This window comes from Erythrolamprus reginae, chromosome 1, assembly GCF_031021105.1.
Source record: "Erythrolamprus reginae isolate rEryReg1 chromosome 1, rEryReg1.hap1, whole genome shotgun sequence".
Classification (NCBI taxonomy): domain Eukaryota; kingdom Metazoa; phylum Chordata; class Lepidosauria; order Squamata; family Dipsadidae; genus Erythrolamprus; species Erythrolamprus reginae.
This window is the reverse complement of record NC_091950.1, coordinates 117,796,033-117,808,180: the sequence shown is the minus strand read 5'-3', so window position 1 is coordinate 117,808,180 and position 12,148 is coordinate 117,796,033. Positions and strand designations below refer to the sequence as shown.

General features: G+C 44.2%; 1 protein-coding gene across 2 annotated transcripts in view; it reads right to left on the bottom strand.

The window, feature by feature from the left end:
- SPON1 (spondin 1) overlaps window positions 1–12,148 on the bottom strand; it is a 393,098-nt gene that overhangs the window by 362,556 nt on the left and 18,394 nt on the right. For both annotated transcript variants that reach the window (XM_070762471.1, XM_070762480.1), the window contains exon 2: window positions 5,334–5,440. In XM_070762471.1, the coding sequence (XP_070618572.1) occupies window positions 5,334–5,440 (107 nt within the window). The remainder of the gene's footprint in view (window positions 1–5,333; window positions 5,441–12,148) is intronic.

The window sequence follows — 12,148 nt, the reverse complement described above, 5'->3', positions numbered from 1 at the left end:
AGCACTGGGGAGGCAAGTCAGCTCCTGCCCAGTTTTAAAAAGAAAAGTTGACAGCCAGCGCTGTGGCTGACGGAATGCTGAGCTTCCTGTTCTCTCTCCGCCCCCCTCGCCCCTTTGCCCCCCTGTGTTCCTAGGAGAAGTGCTGGTGAGGAGCAGAAGGTCTGTCTTGCCTCAATCCCCAGCACTTCTCCTAGGAACACAGGGAGGCGAAGGGGCGAGGGGGGGGAGAGAGAACGGGAGGCTCAGGAAGGGAGCTCGGGAAGGAGCCCACGGTCAGTCGGCTGCGGGCGGGAGGAAGGCGATTGTTCTGCTGCCGCCAGCATGGCCTGGCTGGCAGCGGAAGATGTAACGGAGCCCACGGGGGATTCGCATTCCTCCCACCCGCAGCCGACTGATCATGGGCTCCTTCGCAACCTCGGAGAGCTTCCAGGGCATGAAAGCTCACGAAAACCAGGAAGCTCTCCGAGGTTGCGAAGGAGCCCACGATCAGTCGGCTGCGGGCGGGAGGAAAGCGAATGCCACGGGGCTGGGCTCGGCTCCCCCCTCGGCTCCCCCCCTTACCAGCCCCGCCGCGGAAGGCTCCATTCTGTTCCCTGAATGGAGACCGCCGGCCGCTCAATCGGGCCGGCAGGGAACAGAATGGAGCCTTCCGCGGCGGGGCTGGTAAGGGGGGGAGCCGAGGGGGGAGCCGAGCCCAGCCCCTTGGCATTTGCTTTCCTCCCGCCCGCAGTTGACTGATCGTGGGCTCCTTCGCAACCTCGGAGAGCTTCCTGGTTTTCGTGAGCTTTCATGCCCTGGAAGCTCTCCGAGGTTGCGAAGGAGCCCACGATCAGTCTCGGCTGCGGGCGGGAGGAAAGCGAATGTCACGGGGCTGGGCTCGGGAAGGGGCAGCGAAGTCGGTGCCGAGGCACCCTAAGCCCACCGGTGACCGCCAAAGGGTTGGCGAAGGGAGGGTGCTGCGGCGACCCGACCAAGCCTATGGACGCACCTCCCACCGCTCTGCCCAATCGCAAAGCCAAAGGAGGCATGGGAGGCGGTGAATGTCATGTCCTCTGGCCAGTCACGGGGGCTGGGCTGGGCGTTTTCCTGGAAGGAATGCCATTCACCACCGAGCTTTTCGTAATCTGTTTAAATTTCCTTCACTCCCCCAACATTCCCCGCCTTGCCTCGCTTGATTGGCCAGAGGACATGACATTCACCGCCTCCCGTGCCTCCTTTGGCTTTGTGATTGGGCAGAGCGGCGGGAGGCGCGTCCAATCGCAAAGCCAAAGGAGGCACGGGAGGCGGTGAATGTCATGTCCTCTGGCCAGTCAAGCGAGGCAAGGCGGGGAATGTTGGGTGAGTGAAGAAAATTTAAACAGATTACGAAAAGCTCGGTGGTGGATGGCATTCCTTCCAGGAAAATACCCAGCCCAGCCCCCGTGGAGGCGTTTTTCTAAAAGGAGTGCAATCACCACCACCGAGCTTTTCGTAATCTGTTTAAATTTCCTTCACTCCCCCAACATTCCCCGCCTTGCCTCGCTTGACTGGCCAGAGGACATGACATTCACCGCCTCCCGTGCCTCCTTCGGCTTTGTGATTGGGCAGAGCGGCGGGAGGCGCGTCCAATCGCAAAGCCAAAGGAGGCACGGGAGGCGGTGAATGTCATGTCCTCTGGCCAGTCAAGCGAGGCAAGGCGGGGAATGTTGGGGGAGTGAAGGAAATTTAAACAGATTACGAAAAGCTCGGTGGTGGATGGCATTCCTTCCAGGAAAATACCCAGCCCAGCCCCCGTGGAGGCGTTTTTCTAAAAGGAGTGCAATCACCACCACCGAGCTTTTCGTAATCTGTTTAAATTTCCTTCACTCCCCCAACATTCCCCGCCTTGCCTCACTTGACTGGCCAGAGGACATGACATTCACCGCCTCCCGTGCCTCCTTCGGCTTTGCGATTGGGCAGAGCGGCGGGAGGCGCGTCCAATCGCAAAGCCAAAGGAGGCACGGGAGGCGGTGAATGTCATGTCCTCTGGCCAGTCAAGCGAGGCAAGGCGGGGAATGTTGGGGGAGTGAAGGAAATTTAAACAGATTACGAAAAGCTCGGTGGTGGATGGCATTCCTTCCAGGAAAACGCCTCCGGGGGGGGGCTGGGCTGGGCATTTTCCTTGGCGATCTTCCCTTGGCTTCCCTGGCCGCCTGGCGCTGCGATCTTCCGATGTTCCCTTGGCTTCCCTGGCCGCTTCCCTGGCCACTTCCCTGGCCGCCTGGTGCTGCGATCTTCTGATCGCAGCACCAGGCGGCCAGGGAAGCCAGGGAAGATCAGAAGATCGCCAAGGGAAGATTGGAAGATCGCAGCGCCAGGCGGCCAGGGAAGCCAAGGCGGCCAGGGAAGCCAAGTCGGGAGCAGCGGCAACGCTGCTCCGGTTGCCTGGTCCTCTCCTGCCTCCCACGCTGTTGTTCCCCGCTGCGTCAGGCGCCGCAAGCCCCGAGTCAGACGCACCCTCGCTGCCGCGCCCAGCCGCTGCCCGCCCCGTCCTAGCCAGAGCCTGAGCCAGCCCGCTCGGTCACGCCTCCTCGCCCGCGGCCCGCCCACCCGCCCAGGATGCAGACCTGCTGCCTCTCCCGTGCCCGCCGCCGGCCTGATCCTGCGCCTCCTGCTTTCCCCCCCAGCCAAAAATACAAAGGCGGTCTGCCGCCGCCCGCGGAGCAATGGGAAACTGAAGCTGCTGGCGGTTTCAGACTCCCTTTGCTCCACACTGCTCCGCCCTGCCTGTCATGCGATGGCAGACCGTCTTTGTGTTTTTCGCTGAGGAGGGGAGCAGGAGGACCTTCCTGACTCCCTCCCCCAGCGTCGGACCTCCTGCCCTCCCTCCCAGCCAAAAACCCAAAGCGGCCTCCTGAACGTTTTCCGTCTTACGTACCTGCCGCTGCCGCCGAGAAGCCCCGCAGCCCGGCTGTCACATTTTAAAACAGCCGGGTGGCTTCCCAGCAGCCTCTCCAAGCCGAACGCCAAACCCGAACTTCCGGGTTTGGCTCCGGGAGGCAACTGGGAAGCCCCCTGGCTGTTTTAAAAGGTGACAGCCGGGCTGCGGGGCTTCCCAGCAGCCTCCGGAATGCCAAACCCGGAAGTTCGGGTTTGCCGTTCGTAACACGAAAAAAGTTCGTAAGAAGAGGCAAAATTTTTCTGAACCCCGGGTTCGTATCTCGGGTTGTTCGTAAGATGAGGGGTTCGTATCTTGAGGTACCACTGTATTTGAATCCTATCTTTTACCTGCAGAGAAATTTTTTATCTCCAGTTGGAAGCCTAACCCACAGTTCCACTCTGCCCTAATGTTTTTTCCTGCTAAATTAACAGGCATAATTAGTTATTTATTTAATTAATTAATTAAACCATTAATTATAACTAATTATAATTACCCATTATTCATTAATTATAATTAAGAATTAATTCATTAAGAATAATACATGGAACAATATATATCAGGTAGAAAGGGAGGAAGGAATGAACAGTAGAAAATAATGTATACATATTTCCTTTTGGAGGGGATTCCTTTTTAATTTTCAACAATGTTGCCTATTCTCCATTTTTATTTTTTACAAAAAAAAAATTTCTAAAGCAAATTCTGCTCCCTATTATTAATGAAACTAGGCAGACCAAAAGTCTATTAACACCAGAGTCACAGAGCTAACACTGATTTGAGAATTTAATTTACTTAGCATTTTATCTTTTTCTTTGTATTTTGAATAGAGTTACTAATTTCCATCTAGCTAAAATGATTACAATCTTCCTGTATCCTTGGTATTTCCCAAAGGAGTAATATGAATACTTTGATCCTATGTGTTTTATGTCTGTCAACAAAAACTAGTTTAATGGAAGAGATGGTAGTATGTGGCTTCAATTCATCAAAATATACTTTTGGTCTTTAAGGATTAATTAGTGATCATACTGTATATTAAGAGATTATTCATGAATCAAGTTCTTGCCTGTAACTAGTAATATTAAGGTCAAGAATTAATACTACATTCTTTAATGCTTTATTTGCAATTTCAGATAAGTACATATTGTTTTTGGTCTGCGACTAAAATCCTAAATAATAATTTGATAAAAACTTTGTGAGAAGAGCTGATTAGTAGTATCACTGTACTGTAATGATTCGATTTTCTACTTCCTGCATCCTAGATTCACTAGAAGCGAGACATGCAGAGTATCCTTGCTTACTCTGTCCAGAAGGAAATCATTTTGGCTGCTTTGCAAAATCTTTTTTGGGGCTTTGCTTAGATTTGGCATCATTAGGAAATCTAAGACAATATTACAATTTTTTTCCTGAGAAATCTCTACGATTTGTAAGAGTAATAATATCTGAGTTCATTAAGTACATGTTTTCTGTATTTACTTGGAAGCAAGCCACACTGAAATAATTCAGACTTATTTCCAAAAGATGATAGCTGGATATCTCTTGTAGAGATTGTGTTAATCTCACCAAGATCAAATAAAAGTTGCTAGTCTAGGCATTGGAACATACAGGAAAGAACATAATGGTGTCAAGAAAAATAAAGGTCAAGAAATATTTGATCTGGGCTTGGAATTGTTGAGTACCAAGGACAATCTCCAAATTATTTGATAAACTAGTTAAGGCTGCAAAATATAAATGTTACTTGGGCTCAAAAATCCCACTAATTTCATTGGAAGGATTTCAAAAGTAAGGCAAAAGATAGTATTCCAAATGTAAGAATATAGCAGCATCTTGTTGAATTCTATAGCCTATTTAGTTCTTTTCTGACTGTTTATTGTTAACAGTCAAAACATTTATAGCATTTGAGACTAATCGATACTTATGAATTCTCATTAACTACACTTAAGATATATGTTTATTTACACCTACCACCCCTTCACACCCAAAAGTCGTACAACTCTAAAGTGTCCCCTCCCTTCTTTCTTTCCTTCCTATCCTTTCCCCTATTCCCCTCTCTATCCCTTTGTGTCTTTTTTTTTCATTTTCTTACTCCATATTATTTACACTCTTTATTGTACTTTGATTATAAATATACATATTTATTATTATGTACTACTAATTTTACACTATACTATGTATTATGTCACTTTTTGTTATGTTTGTTCCCCCTTTTTAATGTTAATACTTAATAAACATTATTTTTAAAGGGAAAAAATAAAGTTCTTTTCTCATATTAATCTGACTTGATTAAAGCCATTTCATTGTTACGTCTTATTTCATTGTTACAGTGACAATTTAAGATATGGGTAAAGTATATAAAGAAAGGTATGGCTCCTGTTTCCAGACAGGAAGACATATTCTACTTCATATTTCGAAATCAATAGTTCAAAAGACTGTTCCTCACCTGGAAAGTACCAGCATGGTCTTCTTCTTTGTCTCCTTCTTTGCCTTCTTTCAAGGCAATCAATGTGAATCCACGAAAATAGGCTGGTGTAGCTGCAGATAGTGTCACTGCAAGAGGGAAGGAAGAAAAAAATACCAAATTTGAAATCCATAAAGTTGTTTCCTCTTTTTTTCAAAAAACAAAATCCCAAATATTGGCTACTGATTTGGCCAAGAGGTGGCTAGAGGTGGGTTCCTCCCTGTTTTGACCAGTTCACCCAAACTAGTAGCGATCCACTGATCTCACAATGATGTCACAGAATCAGTTCGGTCAGTGCTGGTCCGTGGGCCCTGACATGTTTTTTTATTTTTTTATTTTGCAATTTAAAATTTTATTTTTTCTTCTGAGCATATGCAGCAGCTGAGTTTCCAGCCCTGTGCATGCAGCCAGCATCTTGTTTTAGGCCTTTTCTATTTTTTTAGCCCTGCACATGCGCGCCCACGGAAAGTGTGCGCACTCTCACGAGGTGCACCTGTGCAGGAGGAAGCAAACCAGCAGCAAGGTAAGTTAGAACCCACCCCTGCGACTGATCATTCCAGAATCTGGGTGCCATCAAACATGGAATCTTCAATGGATTCTTCTAAAATTGAAAAGGGAAGCCATGCCATCAGAGAAGAGTTTTAGTCTAAAGAAAAGTTCTTATGGTGAACTCTTTCCAAATACTGTGGAAAATGATTTGTGGTTTTTTTTTTATAAACTGAAAAAAGAAGAGTAGTAGTAAGGTGTTTGGCAGAGAACAAGCCGCATCTTTGAAATGGAATATCAAATATAAATTGAGCACATTCCTGCTTTGCTAACTGGATTTCCCTTCAAAGATGCTCCCCTATATCTCCTAAGTAAATTTGATGAGATGTAAGGAAGAACTGGACATTGTTTAATTTATAGTAGTACTTCTGATAACAGAGATATTTGAATGTACTCCTTTTCATGCAAGTACATTTCTAGACACGCTACATGTTACTAAGACAGCTTCCATCGATATATTTTCAAACTTGTCTAACATTCTTCCTTGCTAAGAGCTAGTTATTCTCTAGTGGGAAATATACCGAAGTAGGGAGTGAACAGAAATATGGTGAACATTTAAGCTTCCTTATGAGAGTGCTCAAAATGGTCTTTATCCACAAAATCAATGCCAAGAAACAGAAGGCATTAGAGATGAGCAGGGCTTCAGATTTGATGTCCAAAAGTTTTCCTGGAGCCCATGGAAAGAAAGCATTGTCTGTCTCTGCAACAGCCATAATGCTGATAGGTGCTACAGTCTACACCCCATGGTACTTTTGGGAGACTAAGGCTAAATTGATGAGACAGGATGTTTGTACAAAGAGAAAAGTTTCACTGAGAATCCACATTTTAGTCTAGGTACCCAGAGGTAAGCCCCATAAAAGTTCAACAGAAGTATTTCCCAGAGAAAAGAGCATAAAACTATAATCTGTGACATTCTCTGCCACATACTTTACTATTCAGGTTATGGGTTCTTTTTTTAAAAAAATCAGTGGTTATTGAAAGTAAACATTCTCTTAATTGCCTTCTACTTCCTGCTGCCAGCAGTTCTAGCAGCTGAAGAAATAGGCTGCCACCTTCAAGCACTTATGCTGAATTAAAATTAGTCTACATGAATCACCTAACCAAATATGAACAAAGATATCACAGAATACAAAAGTGAAATGCATTTTGTTAGAATTAACTTCTGATTTTAGTTATGAAAAGGCACTGACATTTCACTTGCACCATTACCATTTTCTCAAATAATGCTCAGTTCACAGCACAATATGACAGAGCTTGTTTGGTTTTGGTTTAGCATGCTGTACAAATCCAATAAATTTGCCTTAATATATTGGGTAAAAACTATTGAATCTGTAATTTTAAAATAATTTTAAAATGTATACATTCGCCCAGAGACAAATAAGGAATTGAACCTGAATATATTCAATATAGTCTAATCATTACTTAATTACTTGAACATAACTATTACACCTCAATGACCCAACCACAATAGCTCTAGCCCATTCAATGACAATCCGAGATGCTAAAGTTCACAATCTTATTTTCTCCTTCTTTAAGCACATTACAATATTGTCCAAGGTACAAGAAGTTTCATATATTAATAATAGTCAAGGAATTCTGTCTGAAGGTTTGAGAATTCTGCTTTGCTTAGCATTATGCTAATTTGGGAATCAACTATTCTGGGAATGCAGCATCAGATATGTCGTAGATGAATGTGTGTTGATGAAAAGCTTGAAAGAGGATGGATCTTCCTACCTTAAATACAGCTGGTATTGCCACAGTCAAAAGCAATCTGCTGTGCATTTTCATTGCAACCCTTATAAATTGCAATGAATGCAATGCTGTCCTGAGTCATTTGAGAAAGGTGGTGTGATAGATAGATAGATAGATAGATAGATAGATAGATAGATAGATAGATAGATAGATAGATAGATAGATAGATAGAAGGATACAGCCTTCCTTCCTTCCCTCCCTCCCACCCTCCCTTCCTTAACTAAGATGACTGTCCACCCTATATACAATAATCCTGGGAAGTTTACAGGAAGATCAATAAAATATAAAAAAATAAAAACTGCACTACACTGCACTGCACTATGTGTGCATATATGTATAGTGTAGCACTGTACAACGTTATGCCATCTGAGCAATTGTAAAATGTTCCAATTCACAGGACCAACATCAAATTTATATATTCAACAAATTATGAAGATGATGCCTTGATAGGAGATATCTCCCCATTAGTAATTTGCCAACTCCAATAAATGTTCCAGATAAGACATTTTTTAGACAACATGAAGATTTTTTTTGTCCCTGCAGCATAATTTTGATTTAAAGCTTATTTAATATTTTCCTCTGTTGTTTTTTGTGTTTTCTTTTTAAAATAAAGAATTTTATATACCGTATATACTCGAGTATAAGTCGACCCGAGTATAAGCCGAGGCACCAATTTTTGCCACAAAAACTGGGAAAACGTATTGACCCGAGTATAAGCTGAGGTTAGAAAATGCAGTGGCTACTGGTAACTTATAAAAATGGAAAACAATAAAATTACATTAATTGAGACATGTTTTAGAATATTTATTTTAAAGAAAACCAGTAAACTAGCTCTGTAAATTTAAAAGAGGGTAAACAAATTAACAATATTAACAATAAATTAAAAAGTAAAAAAAGTAGCTCGATCAGGAACAAAGCTAAAACCTAAGAGTTAAAATCCTTCAAAACTGGATTCCTTCTCATCATTAATTGGATTTACATTATTGTTCTGTTTTTATATATGCTGTGAGCCACCCTGAGTCCTTGGAGAGGGATTGCATACAAATCCAATTAAATAAATAAACAAACAAACAAACAAATAAGTGTATCCAAAGAAGAGCTTCAGCATTAGCTGCTGTGAGGTTATCAGCATAGAAAACCAAATAGATAGATAGATAGATAGATAGATAGATAGATAGATAGATAGATAGATAGATAGATAGATATAGATAGAAAGATAGACAGACAGACAGACAGAAAAATAGATAGATAGATAGATAGATAGATAGATAGATAGATAGATAGATAGATAGAGATAGATAGATAGATATAGATAGAAAGATAGATAGACAGACAGACAGAAAAATAGATAGATAGATAGATAGATAGATAGAAAGAAATAGATAGATAGATAGATAGATAGATAGATAGATAGATATAGATAGAAAGATAGATAGACAGACAGACAGACAGATAGAAAAATAGATAGATAGATAGATAGATATAGATAGAAAGATAGATAGACAGACAGACAGATAGAAAAATAGATAGATAGATAGATAGATAGAAATAGATAGATGGATAGATAGATAGATAGATAGAAAGAAAAATAGTTAGATAGAAAAATAGATAGATAGAAATAGATACAGATAGATAGATAGATGATAGATAGATAGATAGATAGACAGATAGAAATAAAGATAGACAGATAGAAAAATAGATAGATAGATAGATAGATAGATAGATAGATAGATAGATAGATAGAAAGAAATAGATACAGATAGATAGATAGATAGAAAAATAGATAGATAGAAAAATAGATAGATAGAAAGATAGACAGATAGAAAAAGAATTCCTGTCTAGCTCTGCCTCATAACACATTATTAGATCCTATCCAAGCAAGGACAGCAACTACCACAAAATACCATTTTTTAAACAGTTTAAATCCTTTCAAAGGAGGGGGAGGAGAATCTGACAGCAGGGGGCCTTTTTAATCCGACTCACCATTGCAAATGGCTGCCTTCTTTGCTTGAGCTAGGGAGAGGAACTACGGCGTGCCAGAGGGGACAAAAGCTGGTGCCTCCTCGCTCTGGCTCAAGCAATGGCGCCCTCGTGTGGTGACTTTGTCAATGACCCGAGTATAAGCCGAGGCTGTGTTTTTCAGCCCATTTTTGGAGCTAAAAAACTCGGCTTATACTCGAGTATATACGGTAGATGTGAATAAACATCTATAGTTGTCTATATGGCATGCCAAAGGCAATATTGCTAATCTCTAAATACTAAAGTTTGACCTCAGCCTCATCTAACTATTCAATACAATACACTTGCAATTTTCACAAATGACAATTGCTTGAATCTAGGTTCTTCCACCTAAGGACATAAGGTTCTTTCTGTCTATAAAAGGTGTTTAATCCAGCAAGTCATTACTATCAATTAAATGAATGATAACTACATATTTTTTTAACAACGAAGATACTGGAAACTCTGGATATCACAACTAAGAAGGCCCTTCATTGGATAATCTATCCCCAGATGCTGTCCACTAGCAATACTTCAAGCACATATGTTCCCTAAATCTCAAACAATCCTTCACTTATTAATATGACTAACTAGAGAAAGCAACGGATGATTTGAAGATTATCTCATTAAGAAAGCCCTTGAAAGTGGATTTTTTTTAAAAAAAAAAATGTTCATAAGTGTTCTGTCTGGGTTTTCCCAGACCTCCACACCCACTGAAAAACAGCCAGACACTCTGGTAAAATCCAAAAATAATTTATAGCAGGAAAAAATAAGCACAAAAGAAAACCTGTCTTCACAGCAGACAGGTTACAATACTTTACAACAGGGTCCTGATGTCCAGTCAATTCCAAAAGCTTCTTGCTGGCACACACCCCCAAGGTTTCAAGAGTCCAAGGCACAAACCAGGATTGTAGCCACCAAAGTTCACAAACAGGTCTCACGAATCTCCAAGATAAAACTCCACAAGCCAGGAAGGGTGGGGCCGCCTTTTATCCTTTCCCAAGCACCACACCCAAACCCAGCTGCGACCCCTAATGCTGGAAATATCTGGCCAATTGCGTTCTTCTCTCGTTAGCTCTCCTCTGTCGCATATCTATGAAGTCACTAGCATCTTCCCCCAGGGAATCCAGGCTGCTTGCTGGGGAGAGCTCCCCCTGGTGGAACTCTGGCTGTCCTTCATCTTCAGCCTGGGATTCAGCTTCTTCATCAGTCTGCCCCTCCTGGTCCTCAGCCTCTGAGCCGGACACCGACAGCAAATCAGCCATTCCCGGAGGGGTCCCAGGCTGAACCACAACACCATCCCCCCGCGGAAGGCCCCTCCCCACCTGCCAGCGGAGAGGACGCGGTTTCTGAGGGAACTGGGCGTGAAAAGCCCGAAGAAGATCGGGAGCGTCCAACAACGCCGCTTCCACCCAGGAGCAATCATCCGGATCCCCCTCTACCCATTGCACATTGTACTGGAAACACCCATCCACCCAACGGGAATCCACAATGTCATGTACCATAGCTTCAGGGAGGTGATCACGAACACACGGGGCAGGAAACACGGGAACATTGGGACGGAGCGGACAATCGGGAGGGACAGGGACTAGCAGCGAACGGTGAAACACAGGGTGAACCCGCAAATTGTCCGGCAGGGTGAGCCGGTAAGCTACCGGATTAATCACCCGCTCAACGGGAAAAGGACCCAGAAACCGGGGATCTAGTTTGTGCCGGGGTAGTTCAGAGGCTACATATTTTGTGGACAACCACACCTGATCCCCCACCACCAAGGGGGGCACATCCCGCCTGGAGCGATCAGCCACCCTCTTGTAGTCCTCCTTGGCTTTATTCAGGTATCTCTTCACCATCTCGTGAACCGCCTGCAGCTCTGAGAGAAAGTCCTCAGCAGCAGGCACCGGGGAATCTAGGAGGGTCAAAGGAAAGAAGCGAGGGTGAAATCCATAGTTTGCGAAAAAGGGCGTGAGCCGGGTCGATGAGTGACGGGAATTGTTGAACGCGAACTCCGCGACAGGGATAAACCGGGACCAATCCGTCTGGCGATCCGCCACAAAACACCGCAGGTATTGTTCCAAGATCCCGATCACTTTTTCTGTACCGCCATCGGTCTGGGGGTGCTGCGTCGAGGCGAGGCACACGGACACATTCAGGGCCGACATCAATTCCCGCCAAAACCGGGCTGTGAACTGTGTGCCCCTATCAGAGACCACTCGATCCGGAAGCCCATGTAACCGAAACACGTGACTAATAAACATTTGAGCCGTGAGTTGGGCAGTGGGCACCCTAGTGCAAGGGACAAAATGCACCATCTTGGTGAGCATGTCCATCACCACCATGACTACCGTGAAGCGAGCAGAGGCAGGCAAATGAGTGACAAAGTCAATGGACACGGCACCCCAGGGTCTCTCAGGCGTGGGTAAAGGTCGCAGTAATCCCGGTGGGGCTCCAGTCACCCCCTTGGCCGTACGACACTGGACACAGGTGGCCACATAGGAACGCAC